The sequence below is a fragment of the Poromitra crassiceps genome (genome assembly GCF_964638095.1).
Source record: "Poromitra crassiceps genome assembly, chromosome: 6".
In the NCBI taxonomy this organism is placed as follows: Eukaryota; Metazoa; Chordata; class Actinopteri; order Beryciformes; family Melamphaidae; genus Poromitra; species Poromitra crassiceps.
In genome coordinates this window covers 3,942,855-3,967,131 of record NC_139627.1, presented here as the reverse complement: position 1 = coordinate 3,967,131, position 24,277 = coordinate 3,942,855, and the positions used below count along the sequence as shown (strand labels likewise).

The following is a 24,277-nucleotide window of genomic DNA, read 5'->3' as shown; positions in this document are numbered from 1 at the left end:
TTGTAGGCTACCTATACAGGCCTATACTGAACCATTGAGCTTGGTAGCCTATATGAAAAATGATTAGGCTACTCCTCACCTTTTTGACAAATCGCATCCAAATTTTTGCAATGTCAAAATCCAGGCGTGAGGGGGAAAAAACTAACCCGGATAACAACTTTTTTCCTCCATGCAAAATGAGGAAGCGCCAGAATGATCCAGTCGCGCAATAATAATAATCATCATCATGCATTGAAATATTCCATCAAATCGTGCTGTCAAAAAGCTCCGCTTGCATGCGAGATGATGAGGGATTGTTGTTTTCCACCCGAGGATCTGTTGCTCCTCCACAAGTATCCTCCTCCCTCACCGACAGACACAGCCCGGTTGGATGGTGCGTGCGTGCGTTCAGTTCAACAACATGGGCTCGACACATATTTAACTCTTCGCCTGCTGGTGGAGATTGGTGGCGCATTATTGAACCACTCCCTTTAATTAGATTGGCTGATTAAGTTGTGAGAAGCGAGTGTTTTAGAAATCCACAATTACATTTTTGAACTACTACAGTATTACTCTTTGAACATTGTGGTTTATATTAGCGGGTCTGTGTGATGCTGATCAGTGCGCACCCAAGATTTGGAAAATAATTCAATTTCCTAATGAGATGCATTATATGCCCTTTCCCAAAACTACAACCAAATACAGAACTGAGAACAATATGCCAACATTATAATGCTCATTTAGCCTAGAATTATACCGGCTATGTCTATTATCTAGGGCCAGATAATAGACATAGCCGGTATAATGCGTTGTCATTTTAAAACATGAAATAAAGGACATAACAGCACGCATAGCAATGATGATCCCCAAATGAAAAAACAAACAAAAACAAAACAAGTAGCCTATAGCCTACACTAAAGCTATTTGTCTTCCCGGGTTGTTGCTATTTACTAACGAGCAAATTAAGTTTCAGTAAAAGCCTCTTAACAGATACATATGCCATGGCAAATCGTTCTCATTTTGAGCAATAACAATTATTCAGACTATCCAACAGGTGTTATGGCCAACAGTGTTTAGAAAAACTGTGATGTTGCTGGCACAACCTAAGATTGCCACCTAGTGGACTTTTTAGAGCACAACATGTTAATGAAACGTCTGGCATGGTTTTAGGGCATGGTAGGGGTTTTGAGTGAGCCATCATCCATTGTAGTGTTAAGGCATTAGCAATTTTAGAGGTCACTGTTACTAAAACATTTGGAAATTGTATACATTTTCATAAATTGAGGAATAACTTCACCAATCCTACACTAATCTTGGTTGTAAATCCTTGAATAATCCTATAATAAGAATGTTAAGTGTCTGTGAGTGTGTGAGCAGAATTGTGTTCGGCCACAGCTATGCCATTTTACGTGCGATCGGGCTGAATCTTTCATGAGGTGTAGAGAGCACATCTGCGGGTGACCTAAACAGAGCCAGATTTTTAAATGGGCAAAAATGGCTAATTAGTGGCCTCAACACATGTTCAGCACCATGGAGAGCTTCAGAGTGGAGCAGCACTGAGGTGAGCGCAGTTTGAATCAGCCAGTGAACTCTGGAGCAAGGACGACAAGGTCACTAACTAGTAATGAGAGTGTAAGAGTCCATCACATAAGAAAGGCAAGATCATTGGAAGCAACTTCTTTAACCTATCATACAGAATGTAACTGCATTAGAAGAAAACAACATTTTAATTTTCTGATTGGCTTTTATTATGACAAGTCAAGAAAAAAAAACAGAGAAATTACAAGAGTTATGGTATTGACCAACACAGTGATACAGCCAAAGCATTTCTGTAAAAATCAAATGGGGACTTTCGGTTGTTTAGTCCACCTCCTCAATGGTGGGGCCCTTGGAGCTAGCTGCCCCTCCCTGACCACCGGAGCCTCCTGTCGGGGCCGAACCCTGGTACAGCTTGGACACAATGGGACTGCACACCTTCTCTAGTTCCTTCTGCTGGTGCTCGTACTCTTCTTTCTCAGCCATCTGGTTGTTCTCCAGCCAGGAGATGGCCTCTTTGCACTTGTCAATGACTTTCTTCTTATCATCCTCGCTAATCTTGCCTTTCATATTCTCATCCTCCACGCTGCTCTTCATGTTGTAGGCATAGGACTCCAGTGAGTTCTTGGCTGCTACCTTCTCCCTCTGACCCTCGTCCTCAGTCTTGTACTTCTCAGCGTCCTGCACCATCCGCTCGATCTCCTCTTTGCTAAGGCGGCCCTTATCATTGGTGATGGTGATTTTGTTTTCTTTGCCCGTGCTTTTGTCCACTGCCGACACGTTTAGAATACCATTGGCATCGATGTCGAAGGTGACCTCCACCTGTGGTACGCCTCGGGGCGCAGGCGGGATCCCCGTGAGGTCAAACTTGCCCAGGAGGTTGTTGTCCTTGGTCATGGCCCTCTCACCTTCATACACCTGAACCAGCACACCTGGCTGGTTATCGGAGTATGTGGAGAAGATCTGCGTCTGCTTGGTGGGGATGGTGGTGTTGCGTTGGATGAGAGCTGTCATAACTCCGCCTGCAGTCTCAATTCCCAGAGACAGAGGAGCCACATCCAGCAGCAGCAGATCCTGAACGTTCTCAGAGGTGTCACCCATGAGGATAGCAGCCTGGACCGCCGCACCATAGGCCACCGCCTCATCCGGATTGATGCTCTTGTTCAGTTCCCTGCCATTAAAGAAGTCCTGCAGGAGCTTCTGGATTTTGGGGATTCTTGTGGAACCACCAACCAGGACGATATCATGGATCTGGCTCTTGTCCATCTTGGCATCTCGCAGTGACTTCTCCACTGGATCTAGTGTTCCCCTAAAGAGCTCAGAGTTGAGCTCCTCAAAGCGTGCCCTTGTGATGGAGGTGTAGAAGTCAATCCCCTCAAACAGAGAGTCGATCTCGAGGCTGGCCTGCGTGCTGGAGGACAGCGTTCTCTTCGCTCTCTCACAAGCCGTTCGCAGTCGCCTCACCGCTCTCTTATTTTGGATGATGTCCTTCTTGTGTTTTCTTTTAAATTCCTCTACAAAGTGGTTGACCATGCGGTTGTCAAAGTCCTCCCCACCAAGGTGCGTGTCTCCTGCAGTGGCTTTCACCTCAAAGATGCCATCCTCAATAGTCAGGATGGACACATCGAAGGTGCCCCCGCCAAGATCAAAGATCAGAACATTGCGCTCTCCTCCTCTCTTGCCTTTATCCAGGCCGTAGGCGATGGCTGCTGCCGTGGGCTCATTGATGATCCTCAACACATTCAGTCCGGAGATCACCCCAGCATCTTTGGTGGCTTGCCTCTGCGAGTCATTGAAGTAAGCCGGAACTGTAATGACGGCGTTTGACACCCGCTGCCCCAGGTAGGCTTCAGAAATCTCCTTCATTTTAACCAGCACCATGGAGGAGATCTCCTCTGGATAGAAGGCCTTGGTCTCTCCCTTATGCTCCACCTCGACTTTGGGCTTTCCATTGTCACTGATGACCTTGAAAGGCCACAGCTTCATGTCGGACTGCACAACAGCGTCGGTGAACTTTCTGCCAATGAGCCGTTTGGCATCAAAGATTGTGTTGGTGGGGTTCATGGCCACCTGGTTCTTGGCAGCGTCTCCAATCAGCCTCTCCGTGTCAGTGAACGCCACATAGCTGGGAGTGGTCCTGTTGCCCTGGTCGTTGGCGACTATCTCCACTTTGCCATGCTGGAACACACCCACGCAAGAGTAGGTGGTGCCCAGATCAATGCCGATGGATATTCCCTTAGCGGACATCTTGCTTATTCCTTTAGAGTTCCTATAGGAAGATATAAGGGAAATATGTTTTTAGTATTTTAATGCTACAGATCAAAGCAGTGATCAATGTAGTTTAACTAATTCTAAATGATTGATTCTGATTAAAATGTTTAAAGTTACTAATAAAGCAAGCCTGGCATCAGAAAACTGGTAGTTATGCACTGGTGCTGCTGGGTCTATTTCATGGCATGATTTTGTTCTAATTGTCCCACTCTGATCAATAATATAATGATAAAATAAATAATATTGACTATAGTGTTCACCCTTATCCTCTTTCCTACAAAGTACATAGCAATGTATCCCAGGGAGGAAATGCCCCCAAAGGTTTCAAGTATTTTGAACAGCATGATAAATCTGTTGGCCATATATTCCCTCTCTTTAACCAGATATTACAGCAGTTTCTGGAAAAATAGTCTGTATAAAACATCATCATTAAGCGTCATCAAGATGATCAAGCAGAATTGATACATTAATATTGATCAACTCTAATCTTCTCTTCCAGAGATTCATCCCACACCATCAGACATAAGACTCTTTTCCATTCATTTAAACCACATGAATCTAAAATCTGATTATAAATTGCCACTTACTTTCAGTAGTAAGCTTTCTGTTCCTTTAGGCGGGTGTAGAAGGATCTCAACTGAGCCCCCTTGAGTAGTTTCCTCTGCCAGCTCTTGCGGTCTGAGTTGCGTGGTTTCTTCTAAACAGCATGGCTTAGACAGACTCACAGCCACTGCTTATATAGTATAGAAGCAAGTTTCCAGAATGCTCCCAACTGCTCCCCTGAGCTCAGTGACTCAACTGTTAATATTAGCAACAGTCGGGTCGGGCGGCCAGAGCCCGTGAATATTCTAGAGTGGGACGTCTAAGCTGACACTGTGCCAAAAGAGCTGAGTGAGAGGACATGGAGCGAACACAATGCAGAGAACGCAGCAGTAGGGCACATTCAGGAAGGTGCTGGAAAAGTGTGATCAGCCATGAAGGTAAACTTTAATCTCAGGATAATAGAAAGTTACGTGACCACTGAATTTCTCTCTTTCATGCCCCGGTTTCCATCTGTCTTGCGTAAAAAAATAAACAATACGAGTTACGCTTTCTCTGTTAACAGGGTTGACTTTATTGCTGATTTAATACATTCTTTTACATACATTGGTATACACATAGGCATTTTATAATCACTTGTGAAACAATTCTTTTAGGTGATCCCGACAGTGATAATCATATGGCAAACATTAGTCTCATAGGTTTGAAATTTTATTTTTTTTAAACATATATAGCTTATACCTCAATATAACAATTAGTACTAGAAGCAGTGGAAGGAAGACAGTGGTTTAGCCACCTCACTTCTAATATGTGGTATAACAAAAAGGAATAGCCAGTTAAGTAATATGGGTGCTGATCACATGACTCAAAAGGCACATTCATACCGGGGCCTTAAAGGTATAATCCAGTCAAAATACTCCATACCAGACAGATACCGTTCCACAGTGTGAGTCATGCTGGACATATTTAGAGTAAGCAAATGAAAACTCAGTATATTAAATGAGTGGAGTAATATCAATTTTAATAGGCTTCCCTTGCTCTTCTTCCTCACGCTCATAGTTCTCTTCCTGTATGCCTCTCTTTAGGAAAGCATAAACAGTCTGTTACCTTTAATGGCAGAATTCCAAAGGCCTTAATCAGTTGTTATGACATGTTAACCATCCATTTACATTCCAGTTGTTCAGTAGAAGATGGGGGGTGTTTATAAGATATTTTCAGGATGGGTGTTCAACGCCACACTCCCCCCTTGAGTTTTCTCTAAGCCAACATCTTATGCCAGACTTAAAAAATAAATACATCTAACAATTGTACACTATTATGGTTTAGAAAAGGACAGAAAAAGAAACTTTGGGTCACATTATCTATCGACTTTGTCACAGTAAACTGGATGTTACCTTTAAGGGTGTGTGTATGCAGTTACCATTCAATGAGATTCATCAATGCATGGGCTAAAACATTTCTAAAACACATCATTATATATAGACTCAGTCCATTATGGGTCAGCCTCAACCCTGGTTCATGGAATGTACTAATAAAGTTTTAATGTCATCGACAGACAAAATCTAAATGGTATCTGTTTCAATCGCATCGCCATCGTTTGGCACAGAGTGTAAATTTAGGATAGGACAAACTGACAAACTTGTTGTGATCGAGCAAAACAAGCGGTAGCGACTAAATGAGTACATACAGATGACAGCATGCAAGCAGGCTTTTCAAGTGACAGGCATGTAAATGAGACACTTTGGTCACATCTTATGTTTCCTACGTGTTTTAATCTGGTGATTCATATCTAACTAAACACAATGCCTGAAGTGCTAATATTAAGTTACATTCAGCATATTAAGTAAAATAATTCCTCCTCTTTGTAGCAATTTACAAAATAAAATAGATATCTCTGTTTATCCCCGGGCAGCTGTGTGTTAAGGGTCACCTCATCAGGCCACTCCCGTTAATACCTGTGAACAAAATTAACATTGAGGTAGATCCAGTGTTATTGCACAGATGTGAATTTGTAGCGAATTACATCAACACAATATGAAAATTAACATTGGTAGATGGTAGATTTTGCAGGGCATTTTCAACTGAATAAACTAAGTAAGGATTCAATCAATCAATCAATCAATCAATCAACACTTTATTCCAGACACAGAGGCGGTCTATAGTACATCACAATAAAAACAAATACAGAATACAAAACATAATAAAAAATACAGACAGATACAAATTTATATAGTTCCAATATTTGCATATAGGCTAAAGCGCCAGTGGTTCCAAAGCCTTGAGGTGAACCTAACCATACTCATGGCAGGGTTTACAAGTGCTGAGATAATGCTATTTGGTGACTCAGAGATCCTGCACATAAAACTGTACATGAAGTTCCTGAGTACAGCAGGGCATGTCCAAACACCAATACTTACAAACATTTGACTTGCACTGCTCCTTCTTGGCACTTTCAGCAGCAGCCTCATGCCATCATTATAAGCTACCTTGAGTTTCTGCATACTTCTACTTTTGTAGCGCCGCCACAAGTGGGCAGTATACATTGGTGTACAAAAGGTTTCAAAAAGAGTGATCTTCACAGACGATGAGCACATACTAAATTTACGTATCAACATATTAGCCTGAGCGTACATCATTCTGTATTGTCGTTGAATGTCCCTATCATCAGACAGGTCATCGGTCAGATAGTGTCCTAAGTATTTAACCTCTCCACATGATTTAAGGACAGTACCAGAGAGAAAGAAGGCAGGGAATGACAATTTATCATCTTCCTTGCTTCTGACTATCATGACATTACTCTTGAAAGCCAGCACTATATGGACACAGGATAACCAGATCAAATAAAGAATGCATTGGAGTGAATGAGTGTACCTGTAATAGTTGGGTTTGAAGGGGCCGTTCTTGTTGAGTCCCATGTACTTGGCCTGCTCGTCAGACAACTCAGTCAGGTGGGCGTCAAAGTTTGGTAGGTGCAAGCTGGCCACATACTCATCTGGAGGAGAGATGCATAATATAATTTCTTGCTATGTTGGACCCTGCAGTTTCAAGATCAGACCACCTGGTGGCAACAATGAGCTACACACACATAAGTGAGCAATTGGAGGCTACAGAATATGCTGAAGCTGAACTGTGCTTTTTTTCCACATACTATGATTTAATCATTCGACAGACACTAAATATAAAGTGAATCTGCTCTTACCCATCTTCTTAGGTAGGAGATACACATCCTGTTTATAACGTCCATCTGGAGCGTTGAACAGCTCAATCAGGGCCAAGGCCTACAGACAACAGACCAAACTGTCAGTAAGACTCACAAGCAGAGCCTCCTCAACTTTTTTTGGGGTCCCTAAGCAGAATTAAAATGTTGTTGAAAGTCGATATAAGAAAACAAAAACTTTTTTTTAACATACGCTATATTCCTCCATAGCACAGCAACACCTTCAATTTGTGCCTCCACATTTTCTCTCTCTGACCTGACAGGTAGTGTCACTTTGACATCTATGGTTTGATTGCTGTGAATTGCCTCACGATGATTGACTGTTTGACTGTGATTGGCTGAATGATCTCTATGCCATCACCAATTATAGCGATGGTGATGGGAGGCCAGGACCAATCAAGTCTATTTCTTATTTTCTTATGCTGAGATACTCTCCTCCCCCCCCCTCCCCCTTCAATCCACAATTGTTTAAACTGATTTTTCTGATTGGTGGTGAGAGGAATGTTACTATAGAGCAGCCGGGTGTCACTGCCCCCATGACTAAAAACATCTGAGGGATGCAAACCCATGGAGAGTGAAAAAGGTGACACATACTGTACCAGGGCAGACACACAAGACCACTCAAAAGCATGAATTTAAGTACCGTAAATTCCGGACTATAAGCCGTGGCTTTTTTCCCGTTTTTTGGCCTTTTTTGGCCCCTGCGGCTTATATAACGGTGCGGCTTATCTATGGATTTTTTCCCCCAAAAAAAAAAAAAATCTCTCTTTTTTAGCACTCTTTCTAACTATAAATCCACTTCTGTTTTAATTTCCTCTCTTGCCCTCTTTTCACCACACCGCGGACACTGTGTGCACTGTAAAAAACAACACAGGTGGTGTTGTGTTATGTTGTTTTGTTGAAATGTTAATAAATGGGAGCTTCCTCAAACAGCCATCTCTTTCCCGACAATCCCCTCTGTGCATGAACCCTTACATATGGTAATTAAACATTAAAACACAAAAAAAAAAAAAAAAAAAAAATACCATTAAAACACCCGCGGCTTATAGTCCGGTGCGGCTTATATATGTAAAAAACAGTCAACTTTGCAGGTGCGGCTTATACACCGGTGCGCCTTATAGTCCGGAATTTACGGTACCAGATTTTGGGATCCTGAATGTGACTAGTTTGCATCCATGTCAAGTGTCCTTGAGCAAGCAACAGAAACACACTGACGTGATGATGACCAGTGGAAAAGAGAATTCAATCACTAACCTGAGTTGTAGCAGTGATGGACAGTACAAACGTAGGCACTGTGGAGCAGCTCAGATTGAGGAGCCGGCCCTGAGAAACAACAGGAGGTCAGTAAAAATTCAGAAAGTTGCTGGGCAGAAATTCACATTCAATGGGTATACAGTTTAACCCATTGATACCTGATGCAGCATTTGTGTGTGTATCCCTTTAAGACCGCGAACCGCGTTAACGCGGTTCGCGGTCTTAAAGGGATATGCACACAAATGAGGGATATACAAATGCTGCATCAGGTATCAATGGGTTAAAGACAGATCAAACAGCAGACTGCAAAAAAAACACCAATTAGAAATAGCATACAGATATCTAGCTAGGAAAGGGAACAACAGGGCACACAGTAGGACTACTTCTTCTGTGTAGGGAAGCTTACTTTATATGATTTAGATCAGTAGTTATCTAACTGTTTTGGCTTCAGTACCCCCTTTCCCTGATTTCTGAGTCAAAGTACCCCCTTTACCCGACTACAACATTTTTCTTGGAAAACGGCAAGAGAAAGATAGAACATATGATGCACAGTGCACTGAATGAATAACTCGCCTTTTGAAGAAAATAACAAAATACAAAATAAGAAATTTGGTGGAAGAGTTGCAATTACCGTAGTGCCTCCTGAGCATTGTTGGGAGGGTTACTTTTCAAATGTATTCCACTACACAGAATACTGAATACATGCCCTAAAAAGTGTTTTGTAACCTATTCCATTACAATACTCAAGTAACCTATTCCGAATACTTTGGATGACTTTTGGAATACTTCAAAATAGTCTTGCTGAGCCCATTTGTCTGGGTCACTCTGAATGTAGTTAACACTTGCTTAGTTAGGAATGACTTTTGTTGTCTTCAGAGGAAATGTGACGCAAGTATGGAAACACAAATGTGGTATCTTTTGTCTCAATCTCAAGTTTGATCAGGTATCTTCTTCTTCTAGAGGAAGACGGAGCCAATGTGTGTCACTCACAATCTTCCTACCGTAAGTCAAAACCACCACCTGTTAGTTAGTGCAGTCACCAGGCTGCATAAAAGTGCAATATGGGCATTTATTTTTTTCAATTAATTCATGTCAAGCCATCTCTAATTTGTCTATAATATTCCTCACCAACATTCACAGTTAGTCGCTTGGAGTTTTATATTCACTAGCAGCTAGTGACTAGCTGGCGTAGCTCTTAACAGTGACAGTTAGCTCTGTGATAGCATCTTCGTTCTCAGATTGGGCGTTTTCCTACAGATGAAGACGAGCCAATCTGTCACAATCTTGATCAAGTCAAAAAAGCCTACAGTTATGATACAGCCGCCTCACCAAATTTCAGTCATTAATTTTCCAAAAGTTAAAATCCCCTCATACAGGCCTCAGTGTAGTAGGCCTACATAAGGATTTGCACACACAAGTGAAGAGAATGTTACACTATATAATAAATATCATCATACTGTATATCTCAGCCTGCCAGCAATCTGAAAAGAGGTCAGATTGCCAAAACTCGTGTCCTATCTTTGGAGATTGATTGTGTAATTCATTGTTGTAGAGATTTCATGTGAATTAGACGCACTGAGCCGGGAATTTCTCTATCCTTTAAAATGTATAAAATAATTCTAAATAATATTATAAAATAATTTATAGCAAGTATGTAAACACAAATGTGGTATGTTTTGTCCTGCAACTGATACCGGAATACATATATTCTGTTACTTCCAAACCCTGCTCCTGAGCACAACTATTTTAAAGTTTCATTTATTTCCATGATTTATTCTTAAAAAAAATAAAAAATCCCTCTCTCTCTCTCAAGTATCCCCTGTAGTACCTGCACGTACCCCTAGGGCAGGGGTGTCAAACTCATTTTAGTCCAGGGGCCACATGCGGCCCAATGTGGTGTCAAGTGGGCCAGACAATGAAAATCAATAATCAATAATAACCTATAAATGACAAAACCTCAAAATGTTCCCATTTCTTTTAGTGTAAAGAATTACAGGTACAACAACCCTACAACAGGTAGGGTTCATCTCAGCTACCATCAAGCACATTATCTACTGTCTGTACTGTGCATTACAATCAGGGGTGTAGTGGAGGGTCAACGCAAGTAAACACAATTTACCCACCCCTTTGAAATGAGTCAGATAGTTTACTCACCTATTTTCAGAGCAACTGTATTAATCAATGAGGGCAAACAAGGTGGGTAAACTACTCACCTTGGATAGTTTACCCACCTCTGTATTTATCACTACACCCCTGATTACAATTGATGGCAACTGTGCAATTCTCTATAGTCATACAAAGGTAATGAAAATAGCTGACTATTTAGTGATGAATACAGATAACATGAATAGGCAACTTAATATTTAACTTGTTGCTCCTGAAACCTGGTGCCTCTTAGCCTTCACAAGTGCATCACATTGGATTGAAGGACTTCTCAGTGCAATTTTCACACGTTGCAAAGTCATCCTTTGGGCCGGATTGGACCCTTTGGGGGGCCGGATCTGGCCGCCGGGCCGCATGTTTGACACCCCTGCCCAGTTCGGGAAGCACTGATTCACGAGACATTTAACAGACACTATGTTGTGAGGAGAGACAGGGCTGCAGAGGCATATTACCTCTGCCAGCAGGACAACCCTCTTTCCGTCGGGCCAGATGATGTGGTCGACCTGAGAGCGCACCCTCTCCCAGGTGAGCTCAGGACTACGCAGACTGGCCTGAGGACAGACAACACCGGCCAGTCATACAAGAGGACATGAATGTACAGAAATAAAACATGCACACATCATAGATCAAAGCATTACTTACCACATCAATCTCAGTATTGGAATGTCCCATATTGCAGACTATGCAACCATTCTTCATTCGGTCCAGCTGTTCTCTGGTGACAACGTTCTTATTACCTAAATAATAACAACAATAATAATAACAAACATGAAATTGAACTGTTGTAAGTAGGGCGACTGAAGTGAGAGAGATTCAAGATTTTAGAGGACGAAAATCAATGCATGTGTCGAGGAAGGGTTTGATTTGTGGACTGATTGCCTCATCTGAACAGCACACTGACTCAAAACGCAGCCATGTTTAGCATTAAGATGAAACACCTGCATTTTTCTCCCAGGGAGCTCAAAGTGAGATATTTGAAAAAGGCATGGATTTGTTTGCTTGTGAAACGTTGTCATTATCAAAGCAGAGATAATAGATTTCACTGCAGCTCACCTGTGCAGGTGATCACCACGTCCATCTGCCGGATGACCTCATTCAGTTTGACCACCCGGAAGCCGTCCATGCTGTGTTGTGTGGACACATGAATACAAATACTTAATTATTTAAGTTGAAGCAGCATCAAATTAAATGAATAATCAAATTTATATAACTAAATGATGATTATTTTGCTCTTTTGGTCTCGCAACTAATCCGATGCACAGCATATAGCGCAGAAGGACAACGGGGATAGCTAATTGATTTAGTGATGGAGGACGGTTATAGTCTATAGTCACCCACCAGGCCTGCAGAGCACAGATAGGGTCGATCTCCGTGATGCACACAATGGATCCGAGGGCTTTGAGAGCAGTGCAGCAGCCTTTCCCCACCTACAGCACAGGACAGGAGAGGACAGCACAGGACAGGAAAGCACAGGACAGGACAGGACAACACAGGACAGGGAAATAAAACGTGCAGTCAGTGTAAAAAGGTCTACGGAATCACTGTCTAAGGTGAAGTATTGAGAACTTGATTTAATCCAAGAATGATTCACCTCTCCATAACCACACACGACCACTTGTTTGCCGCCAAACATGACATCAGTGGTCCTCTTCAAGCTGGCAGAGGCGAGCAGAGTCATAATAAACATTAACACACGATCAAATGAGCGACAGCGCTACATTTATGAACAGTGGCTAACGTTTGGGTTTAGCGTTTTTAAGTATTAGCTGGCTAACGTTTGGGTTTAGCGTTTTAAGTGTTAGCCGACGATGCGTTCTCCTCACCCGTCTAGGATGGATTCACGGCAGCAGTAGAGGTTGTCGAACTTCTGCTTGGTGACCGAGTCGTTCACATTCATCGCAGGGACGCACAGCTTGCCGGCCTTAGACAACTGGTACAATCTGAGAAGACAGATGGGGAAACATGCACGCGCACACACACACAAACACGCACACGCACACACGCGCGCACACACACACCAAGTTGGAGGCCTGTATGACATTATGCTTTCCAGATAGTCTGGCTAATTAGATCCGCTGGGAGTTGGGTATACTGTATGGACAGCTGCTGTGACCTGCGGTCTAGCTCCGTCATTTTCCTAAATGGACTCCAGTCAAATCAGGATAGTGCCCTTTTCGATCTCCCATGTCGTCAGTGTGTATTAATATAGATTTGACTCATATCCGTGCTTCTGATACTGCTCCTCCTGACATATTCCATACATTATTACCACCTGCTTTCGATGTGGAACTTTGTTTACTTCCAGTTCAGCTCCATTCAGTGCAGTGTTGCGGGTAACTCATTACAAAAGTAACATATTACATGTAATATATTACTTTTAGCAGTAACTCAGTAATATAACTTATTACTTATAGGATTTCAGTAATATTATACTAGTTACTTTGTCAAGTAACACAAGATACAAATTTAGTTACTTTTTTTTTTTTATCAAAGCACATATTTGAATAAAGATACAACCATTTCCTAATCAAACTGTGCTTTTATGCAAATAACCACTATAGATGACAATAACAAAGGAAAAGGATAACATTTAGAATTTGGGATTGTTTACACTGACTTCAAAGCGGTTGAAATGATTTTTCGGGATGGTTCCGGGGAGGCGATGTCATTCTGCTACTGCTGTTATTTTGGTGGAAGTAATGCAAAAGTAGTGTATAAGTAATGAGTTACTCTGCACAGACAGTAATGTTGTTAAGTAACTTATTACTTTCAAATGAAAGTAACTAGTAATATGGAGTATATTACATTTTAAAAGTAACTTGCCCAACACTGATTCAGTGCAGTTCAGTGTTAAGGGGACATTTAAGTAGTATTTTACTGTCCCGTAGCACACATATATCTGTGGAGGTGTGAGTGTTGATCAGTATGGCCTAACGATCACTCCTGGCTTTTGGAAACTAATTGTCCTACCTCTAATCTGTTTTGGAAAACGGAGCCAAGCCCAATTCAATTTCAAACAAAATGACAAAGCAGTGTCATTTTGAAAATGTGATATAAAACCTCTTCACTAGATGTTTCGGCTGGTTCTCTGCTCTCATTAGCTACAGTAGATTTCTTGTTCCACTGAAAAAATGCGACTTTTACATTTCTGTGCATCGTATTTCTACCATCAGCTGTGCCGGGCACTTGTCGATGTTGCAGTTCCTTGGTTGCCCAGAGAGGTCGGTCAAAGTCATGACATCATCGCTGCCCCATTTAACAGTGCAAAACCCCCCTAAGGACTCATCAAATCTACGCCGTGTCTCTGACCTGTGCACCCCAGTGACGCTCTCCTCCACGATGCCCTGGGCCTTCTTGAACACGCTGGGATACTTCTTATACACCCAGTGGGTTAAGTCTCCCCCGTCGTCCAAGATCTGAGACAAAACACAAGATGAAGATGAAGAACGTGATGTTAGCAGAGGTCAATATTATACAGACTAAGGATGGGTGTTGAGTGCATCATGGTGGGATCGTCAGGCTGATACCATGTTGGCCTGCCAGCCCTCGGTGTTGACACAGCGGTCGATGCACCACCAGAAGTCGTCCTCCGACTCGCCCTTCCATGCAAACACAGCTACCCCTGTAGGAAATAAAACACACACACGTGCACAATTGCAAAGAGTGAGAGGGGAGAGCTGGGGATTGGCCAGAGGAAAGCGTGTGTTGACCGTGTCAACAAATCATCTGACCCGTCTCGGCGAGAGCCGCCGCCACCTCGTTCTGAGTGGAGTAGATGTTACAGGCGGTCCAGCGGCACTGCGCCCCCAGAGCCACCAGCGTCTCAATCAGGACCTAATAGAGAACGAGAGACAGACAGAATATATAAATGAAAAACAGGGTGCAGAGGCAGTGTTTCCCCTACATGTACCATTCTACAGGCCCGGCGGGCCCGCCATGCCAATGACGCCCCGGTCAGGTCAGGGGAAAAAAAATATTCATATATTTTTTTCCTGCTCTCCCCAAAATTTCAACAAACCTTTATGGCATATTATTACAATACAACAATACTGGTGTTGACATTGTTGACAGTAATAGAAGATGCCAAATCATTCAAAACAATAAGCATTTTGCATTTAGGAGCATCGTGCCAGCGCTGTTCCAAAACGTGTCAACGTGTGCCGTCGTCTGGGAAACGCACATCCCATAATACAACTGTTCGCATCCCATAATAGTATGATGATACTTGGGATGCCATTGCGAACATAGATGCGAACAGGTTAGCTAAAAGTTTAGCATCGCCAGCGAGGGCTCCCCACCGTTGCGGTCGGGGTACGTTTCGAAATCCCTCCAGGCCTGAACATTTTTTCTAGGGGAAAAAACACTGAGAGGTAATGAGGAGAGAGAGGTGACTGAACAGAGGGACGTAGAGAGGTAATGAGGAGAGAGAGGTGACTGAACAGAGGGACGTAGAGAGGTAATGAGGAGAGAGAGGTGACTGAACAGGGACGTAGAGAGGTAATGAGGAGAGAGAGGTGACTGAACGGAGGGACGTAGAGAGGTAATGAGGAGACAGAGAGGTGACTGAACAGAGGGACGTAGAGAGGTAATGAGGAGAGAGAGGTGACTGAACAGGGACGTAGAGAGGTAATGAGGAGAGAGAGGTGACTGAACGGAGGGACTTAGAGAGGTAATGAGGAGAGAGAGGTGACTGAACAGAGGTGACGTAGAGAGGTAATGAGGAGAGAGAGGTGACTGAACAGAGGGACGTAGAGAGGTAATGAGGAGAGAGAGGTGACTGAATGGAGGGACGTAGAGAGGTAATGAGGGGAGAGAGGTGACTGAACAGAGGTGACGTAGAGAGGTAATGAGGAGAGAGAGGTGACTGAACGGAGGGACGTAGAGAGGTAATGAGGAGAGAGAGAGGTGACTGAACAGAGGTGACGTAGAGAGGTAATGAGGAGAGAGAGGTGACTGAACAGAGGGACGTAGAGAGGTAATGAGGAGAGAGAGGTGACTGAATGGAGGGACGTAGAGAGGTAATGAGGAGAGAGAGACGACTGAACGGAGGGACGTAGAGAGGTAATGAGGAGAGAGAGGTGACTGAACGGAGGGACGTAGAGAGGTAATGAGGAGAGAGAGAGGTGACTGAACAGAGGTGACATAGAGAGGTAATGAGGAGAGAGAGGTGACTGAACAGAGGGACGTAGAGAGGTAATGAGGAGAGAGAGGTGACTGAACAGAAGGACGTAGAGAGGTAATGAGGAGAGAGAGGTGACTGAACAGAGGGATGTAGAGAGGTAATGAGGAGAGAGAGGTGACTGAACAGAGGGACGTAGAGAGGTAATGAGGAGAGAGAGGTGACTGAACAGAGGGACGTAGAGAGGTAATGAGGAGAGAGAGGTGACTGAACAGAGGGACGTAGAGAGGTAATGAGGAGAGAGAGAGGTGACTGAACAGAGGGACGTAGAGAGGTAATGAGGAGAGAGAGGTGACTGAACAGAGGGATGTAGAGAGGTAATGAGGAGAGAGAGGTGACTGAACAGAGGGACGTAGAGAGGTAATGAGGAGAGAGAGGTGACTGAACGGAGGGACGTAGAGAGGTAATGAGGAGAGAGAGGTGACTGAACAGAGGTGACGCAGAGAGGTAATGAGGAGAGAGAGGTGACTGAACAGAGGTGACGTAGAGAGGTAATGAGGAGAGAGAGGTGACTGAACAGAGGGACGTAGAGAGGTAATGAGGAGAGAGAGGTGACTGAACAGAGGGACGTAGAGAGGTAATGAGGAGAGAGAGGTGACTGAACAGAGGTGACGTAGAGAGGTAATGAGGAGAGAGAGGTGACTGAACAGGGACGTAGAGAGGTAATGAGGAGAGAGAGGTGACTGAACAGAGGGACGTAGAGAGGTAATGAGGAGAGAGAGGTGACTGAACAGAGGTGACGTACCGCTGTCTGAGCGGTGATGTGGGTGCAGCCTACGATCTTGGCCCCGGCCAGCGGCTTCTCCCCCTGCGCTCTCTTCCTCAGGGAGATCAGGGCAGACATGTCTGTGGAGGAACAGAGGGAGCAGAAGTTGAGAGGAAAATGGTTTGGGAAATGAGATGAAACCAGATGAGATGTTTTTGGACAAGAGGGTGTTCATCACGTCTGCATATGAGAGCGTTTTGAACGCAAAAAATAATCGCTTTCTGTGTGGTCAGTTAATGGCTGTTAAATACGGATTGTTTGAACAACAGTGTCGGGCAACAGCTGTCGAGCGCCCGGGCAGGCTTAAAGCTAGAGGAGCGTTTATCCAGCACTTAGGCCTACTTAGAACTCACGTGGGCATTGTAAACAAGCAGAAAGAGGGGAAACATGAGAGGAAGGAGGTGGTGGACTGAAGATTGAGAGTCTGCGGAAAAAGTTGGAGATGGAAGGAGAGTCGCAAGAAAGAAAGAAAGAGAGAGAGATCAAAGAAAGAGCGTTTGATTGTGTTTTCCCGGGAGAACGTTGACACAGGCGCAGCCTTGGGTGATGAACTGTTCTGGAGTCAGGAGGACTTTTACACTAATAGTTGACTTCGAACAATGTAGCAAATCCGATGCCACATGATAGGAATCTGGGAACAAAGTGTCAACAGGGAGCTCAAAGCTCCTCTCTGTCCGGATGGCATCGATACTGAGCCTCTTATCCAAAACAACAACTCAACCAATTGTGTCGAAACAAGTAAGATCCCCCCCGTGAAAAACCCCCCTATGACGAACATCTACAAACATTTACAGTTGATACAAAATCCTAGCAACAAGAATGAACCGTCTCTGTGCGTGATGGCCTCTCTGTGTATCTTTGATTAGAGAGAGGCAAAGTGACCGCCTACTTCCTGCTTCAGCACTGTGCCAGAGATTTTCATCCGCCATTTATTTCCCCATAGACATTTCATAAAATGCGTATATATTTTTTTTACTTCGTTAAATCAAACGGTTCAGCTATATTTCGAATTGGGAGAGACCATAGAACATTTCACTTGGACCAAAACCTTAAAAAAAAAAAACATCGAAAAAATATTTTAAATGTGAGTTAAATGTTATGCGATCTCTCCTGTTTCTAAATATATCTGAACCGTTTGGTTTGAACAAGTAAAACTATTTTTAGAAGCATTTTATGAAATGTCTATGGGAAAATAAATGGCGGATGAAAATCTCTGGTACAGTGCTGAAGCAGGAAGTAGGCGGTCACTTTGCCTCTCTGTACAGCGTGTGAAGAGAGAACAATAATTCCACACGAGACCAAACGCCACAAACCCAGGCCCATCTCTCTTGAAAGGAAACCCATTTTACATCAGAAAATAGGTTTGAATATTCAATAATTCAAACAAAATAATGTATTTAACCAAACCCCCCCACCCACAAATGATGGAATATGCCATTTTAAAGCTTAACATGCAAAACATAAACCCCCCCAGTTTTGTTTTGGTTCGAGTGGAATATTCTATGGTCTCTCCTGACTCTGAATAGAGCTGAATCGCTTGGTTTCTGAGCCCGCTTTCCATGCGGAACCCGGAAGAGGGTGTGACTTTGACACTTGTGTGTACCTTGCTCTGCGATCTCGATCTCGCGCCGGCCGAACTCGGCCTGCTTGATGTTCTTCACACAGAAGTCGGTGCTGCCCTGCGTGTTCAGCTGGGCTTTGTCCCGCGGGGACGTTTCATCATCGGAGCTGTCAGAGTACGAGGCAGCTGGGAAAGACGCAACACAAAAGCTCACTATTGTAGTAAAGCATACAAAAGAGACAATTAGGAAAGTAATACTTCGTATCTATTGTGTAAGGGGTGGTGCTGGTGTGAGTGTGTGTGTGTGTGTGTGTGTGTGTGTGTGTGTGTGTGTGTGTGTGTGTGTGTGTGTGTGTGTGTGTGTGTAGTACCTGAGCTGTAGCTGTCTGTGGAGGACTGAGAGATGGAGCGCGACAGGGAGCGGCGGCCTGCCTTGGTAGGGTACTTGCTGAACTCCTGTTTGTCCTCTGCGTTGGCAAACTGGATCTGCAAAAAGCCAACAGCAAACCACCCACAGTGTGAACATCGCCCACAGTGTGAACATCAACACTAATCAGCTGATGCCAGCGCGTGTTAGGACTTCTGTCTGCCCACATGTGCTGATTTAATGTCAACGACGACGACACAGACGGAGACAGGAACTACATGAGAAACACCATACAGCCAGGAAGGAAATAGAACGTTTCAAACATGAACAGACAGTTTCTGTGATGCCCACACGGTTCTGCTCATGTTTACCCTCTTGGTGTTTCTGTGATGCCCACACGGTTCTGCTCACGTTTACCCTCTTGGTTTGGACTCATTCTGTTGTGTCAGGCCTAAAGGAAAACACATGGCCCTTCAAAGGTACTGTGTAAAGGCTGTGTTAACACAGAGCAGGATGCATCACAGGTGGATCACGAAGAGGGAGCCGGTGCCTATTTTTAGACGCTCCCTCTGCTCTGTGATTGGTGCTTTACACAGACGCTCCCTCTGCTCTGTGATTGGTGCTTTACACAGATGCTATCGTTTTGAAATTACTCTTTTTAAAATGTACAATTAGATAATGATTAAGGAAACACTTTATTCCATTCCAGGTGACTCTCTGTGTCCTCCATATGTGAGTGATGCTTTACACAGACGCTCCCTCTGCTCTGTGACTGATGCTCTGACGTTGGCATGGTTCACCACCGTGTCAACGCAACCCTTCAAAGGGCCCGAGATGAAAGACCTGGGTGCAAGGACAGTGGATGAAAAGACAAGACAGCTTGTCTGTTCTGTTAGTTTAGACCTAAATAAATAAATATTAAGAAATATTAAGTCTCAATTGTCCTATGCTGGGGTTAGTTACAGGACAAAACCACAAAAGTTTATTTAAAGTTGAGCTGAACCCAAACTGATTTTTTTTTTTTTTTTTAGTTCAGTTACCTGGGTATTCATAATAACGTATGCAAAACAAATAACACAAAAATATTTTTTTCCCCCCAAGATTTCATTCATAACAGTAATCTACAGTTCTCCGACCCTCGCGCTACTTGCGTCCGTTGGGTTCATTTCGTTTTTAAGCATAATACAGCTAAATGCACAATTAAAGCCAGTGGCTGGTGTGAAGTTAGTTCAGTTTAGAGCTTTGTGATTAGGGCTAAGGTTAAAATTAGTCCCAAGATCTGACAAATCCACTGAGTGTCATTTGGACACGCTGAGCCAAGAAGCGTAATGGCTGCTCGAGCAGTTACAACAGTCAGTTGTCAACATGAGAAAGATTATGGAGATATTAGGGCGTTAACCAGATGTCCCTCAGGTCCTTTAATGTAGGTCAGTGATAGCCCCGCCTCCACGTGACCTCCACGTGACCTCCATGTACTATCAGTCCCATAAGAAGAAACGTACGCTACAGAAATAGTCTGCGAGGCCACGTTGAAGGCTGGCTTCACCCAGGCTAGGTCAGCGAGGGAGGGCAGTGAGGAGGCACTGACCACTGCTACACTCCAGTGGAACATTATCACAGTGAGGTTGGTAAATGAGGGGAAATCCAAGAACAATTGCTCGCGATTCCCATTATCCTGGTCCTGGATGCAGAAATGCTTTGATTTACCAAGCATGCCATACTAATCCTTTCTGTGTCATTATAAAGACATGTCTAGATAGGAGATCTAAAAACAAACAAAAAAACACATGAACCATGTAGAGCAGTGCTGACCAATTTGGGGCCGGCGGGCCAAGTTCGGCCCGCGCTCTGTTTTTTTTGGCCCGCCACGGATTTGGGGAAAAAAAATAATAATTTGTTTTTCCCCCCCGATTTTTTATCCAGAATGCAACTCGGGCAAGTTATCAGATATCTGCACTGATTGCAAAGGGTGGACACGCTTTTTCATGTGGTGACTTTGTGAAACAGTGTCTGAATGTGGCTGCGGATACTGTGTTCACTCCTGAGATTGCATCCCTGCAAATTGTCGTGGCAAATTGTTTACAAAAGATGGACAATAAAGCTGATTTTCAAAGTACCTTGAGGATTTTTCAAGTTGTGAATTAAGTCAAATTTCTCTCTTGATTACAAAGGTGGAAAATACAACTGTTTTTAACGGGGTGTTTACTGATTAAATGTTTAAGCTCCCCACAAATGCAGATGTTTTTTTTAAATATATATAACCAATTGCAAATTATTACAATTACCAAACAGATAAAAAGTAGATTATTATATTGAAATGTTATTTTAGATTTAGAATGTTAATTTTCTATAAAACACAATGCATTTTAATGTAATTCCACAACGTTTATTTTTGGCCCTCGGCCCTCCACCCAGATTGAATTTTGGCCCTTCATGGGAAAGAATTTGGGCACCCCTGATGTAGAGTCTAGATCAGCGGTTCTCAAAGTGGAGTTCCAGGGGGTCCCCAGCAAAAAAGGGTAATAATCATAATAATTTATTTTCACTAGAATTCCAACCATAATGACAATGACAGAATGTATGACTATGTTGGTCATAGGTACACTTTCTGTAATAAAACGTCTAAAAGTGTGACGACCCTTCTGTTCCGTTTGTTTAATGTAGTTTGTGTTGTCTAGTTATTTTCCCTTAGTTTTAGTGAATACATTGTTTCAACTTTGACCTTGGTGTTTGACTCCCCTCATAATTGTTACAACCCGGCTTAAGGAAGTAACAAATTAGGGGAGTCAAACACACCAAAGTCAAAGTTATTATAACAATAATTTGTGAACTACAACTAAGTAGCACAAACGACATCAAACAAAAGAACAGAACAAAAGGTGCGTCAGTGAGGAGGAGGAGGGAGAGAGACTGAATGGTCTTGAAGGTCTTCTTAAGCCCAATGAGTGAACCGGGCCCAGGTGAACCCATCACCCCGTGACCCGAATGACCCCGACACCAGGCTCCTCCTACAAGACAGGGCCAGGAGAGCGGGAGGGTCATCATCACAAAAGCTCAAATCTGATCAGCCTGGGACAAAATCTTACCAAATGGGGGTCGGTGTCAGTTTAGAGGTCCTTGACGTGAAAAGGTTTGAGGTCCACTGATCTAGATGAAGGGTAGTAGTAACAGTTTAGCAGTTTCCATCTTGCTGACACCTCTCCATGTCAGTGAGATGTTCACAAAAATGGATGTGTAAGAAGAAGGCTGTTTGTGGACAGGGACACGGGGAGCTGTGTTCCTCTGCAGCTCTGCAGGTCAGCATCAGGTGTGGAGTCTGGACCTCTAACAGCTCCGTCTGAAGTTACACAGGCAGGCAATAGACTACTGTAGGTCGAGCAGCACAGCAAATCATTACCAAGAAAGAGACCCTGCATGAAACTAATAGAGAGGCAAAGTGACCGCCTACTTCCTGCTTCAGCACTGTACCAGAGATTTTCATCCGCCATTTATTTTCCCATAGACATTTCGTAAAATGCTTATAAAAATAGTTTCACTTGTTCAAAACCAAACGGTTCAGCTATATTTAGAATCGGGAGAGACCATAGAACATTTCACTCGGACCAAAACTTAAAAAAACAACATAGAAAAAATATTTTCTTTAAACCCACAGTTTTTTTTACGTTTTGGTCCGAGTAAAATGTTATGTGATTTCTCCTGTTTCTAAATATATCTGAACCGTTTGGTTTGACCAAGTAAAACTATTTTTTATAAGCATTTTACGAAATGTCTATGGGAAAATAAATGGCGGATAAAAGTCTCTGGTACAGTGTTGAAGCAGGAAGTAGGCGGTCACTTTGCCTCTATAGTCTTCATTCACTGTGCAAAGGCTGTAGGATTGCGTATTGTTATTTTATACAGTATGTCCATAGAATGTGTTTGCAGTCAAAACGAATGTGCAGGCGAGCAGAGTTGACACAACACACAGCTGATAAGTCCAGGAGGACACGATCCAGACTAACAACAGTGAGGTGGGTAACATTTGAGTGTGAGGTGTATAGGCTGCATATATGAGCAGTGTACCATAGCAATGTGTTCCAGGTTGAGTTTAGTGCTGTGTTTGTTTATATGAGGACAGACAGTACAGCACAGTGTTTGGGAGATGATATAATAATACTCCGGAGAGTGCTGACAGTGCACTTACATACAAAGCAATGTTGGCTGCTCAGAGATAATTTCTGTTTTCTAACGTAATGCTGAGAGGGAACTTTAGGAGCCAGGTGAAGCTGGTATGCGTGATTCAGTTCCCTGGTAGGGCTGGCTATTGGCAAGGACCTCACGATACGATACGTATCACGATACATGGGTCACGATACCATTGTATCACGATACATTGCGATTCAGTAGATATTGTGATACTGTACATAATTTACAGAAAATAAAAAAAATACAGCTGAAAATACAACTCGCTGTGTACCACCCAGGTAGTGTAATCATATGTACATCACTTTATATTGATAATTTAGTGGACAAATTGAGTCAAAACTACTGTTGAGTGTGTTACATTCAGTGAAAAAAGTATTATTATTGTGTCACTGAACACACGGCTGAGAAAAAAAATCTATATGGCGATATATCACGATATTTTTTCCTGAAATATCGATATAGTATTGGGGAAAACAATATCGCGATATCGATTTTATTGCACAGCCCTATTCCCTGGTAGCCGCCACATTAGAATCAGTGACATTTTGCCACTACTAATACTGAATGAATAGGTTTCTGAATAGGGACTGTAAATTCATGTAAATTCCCTGCACATTGAATGCCTATTTAACTTAGCCTGTAAATTTCATATACATTCAATGTAAACTCTTATTTAACTCCGACTGTAAATTCATGTAAATCCACTGCCTATTTAACGTCTATTTAACTCAGTCTGTAAATCTCATGTAAATCCAACGTAAATTCATATTTATCATCCACAGAACACTTCACCATGTGAATATTGTATATATTTACTCGATTTGATTGCACTTGCAACTTTGTGATTGTCTTTAGTTATCTTCCTACTTCTTATCTCTGTATATTGATGTGACCGCTACGCTGCATGCAGACACTAAGACAAATTCCTCGTATGTAACTTGCATACTGTGGCAATAAAAGTGATTCTGATTCTGATTCATAGGGGCAGCCATGACATGATGTACTGTAAATCTTTAAGAAATATCCTCAACCATACTTTTGCTTTATATGAATTGAGGATGATTTTGTTAAAAATGTGAAACACGTCAGTTACTCCTATGCCTCCTATGATTCACTTGATTCTTAAAATCCTCCGAGAACATGACGAATATCACGTGGAATTCGTTTTTTTTAAATTGTTCGGTTCAGAATTGGCTGAAACCGTACACTGACCTTCTCGCTATCAGTCCAAGTGTCCACACATCTCACTAGCCCTTCTT

The 24,277-nt window shown here is 43.0% G+C and overlaps 2 protein-coding genes across 3 annotated transcripts in view; both read right to left on the bottom strand.

Annotated features, from left to right (window-relative positions):
* Nucleotides 1-1,838: 1,838 nt before the first annotated feature.
* On the bottom strand, nucleotides 1,839-3,762 carry hspa1b (heat shock protein family A (Hsp70) member 1B; the record flags this gene model as incomplete). The annotated part of the gene is made up of 1 exon (XM_083639448.1): nucleotides 1,839-3,762. The coding sequence occupies one exon, from the start codon at nucleotides 3,760-3,762 to the stop codon at nucleotides 1,840-1,842; it is 1,923 nt and encodes a 640-aa protein (XP_083495574.1). The 3' UTR covers nucleotide 1,839.
* A 1,273-nt stretch (nucleotides 3,763-5,035) lies between these two features.
* The window catches only part of ahcyl1 (adenosylhomocysteinase-like 1), a 27,648-nt gene continuing 8,406 nt past the window's right edge, over nucleotides 5,036-24,277 (bottom strand). For both annotated transcript variants that reach the window (XM_083638638.1, XM_083638639.1), the window contains exons 2-17: nucleotides 18,838-18,952; nucleotides 18,509-18,652; nucleotides 16,885-16,985; nucleotides 14,692-14,794; nucleotides 14,488-14,582; nucleotides 14,270-14,376; nucleotides 12,784-12,900; nucleotides 12,552-12,615; nucleotides 12,299-12,387; nucleotides 12,014-12,084; nucleotides 11,603-11,697; nucleotides 11,413-11,511; nucleotides 8,798-8,866; nucleotides 7,526-7,604; nucleotides 7,198-7,318; nucleotides 5,036-6,281 (exon numbers count right to left, since the gene is read on the bottom strand). In XM_083638638.1, the coding sequence (XP_083494764.1) occupies nucleotides 6,275-6,281; nucleotides 7,198-7,318; nucleotides 7,526-7,604; nucleotides 8,798-8,866; nucleotides 11,413-11,511; nucleotides 11,603-11,697; nucleotides 12,014-12,084; nucleotides 12,299-12,387; nucleotides 12,552-12,615; nucleotides 12,784-12,900; nucleotides 14,270-14,376; nucleotides 14,488-14,582; nucleotides 14,692-14,794; nucleotides 16,885-16,985; nucleotides 18,509-18,652; nucleotides 18,838-18,952 (1,476 nt within the window). In that variant the 3' untranslated portion in view covers nucleotides 5,036-6,274. The remainder of the gene's footprint in view (nucleotides 6,282-7,197; nucleotides 7,319-7,525; nucleotides 7,605-8,797; nucleotides 8,867-11,412; nucleotides 11,512-11,602; nucleotides 11,698-12,013; nucleotides 12,085-12,298; nucleotides 12,388-12,551; nucleotides 12,616-12,783; nucleotides 12,901-14,269; nucleotides 14,377-14,487; nucleotides 14,583-14,691; nucleotides 14,795-16,884; nucleotides 16,986-18,508; nucleotides 18,653-18,837; nucleotides 18,953-24,277) is intronic.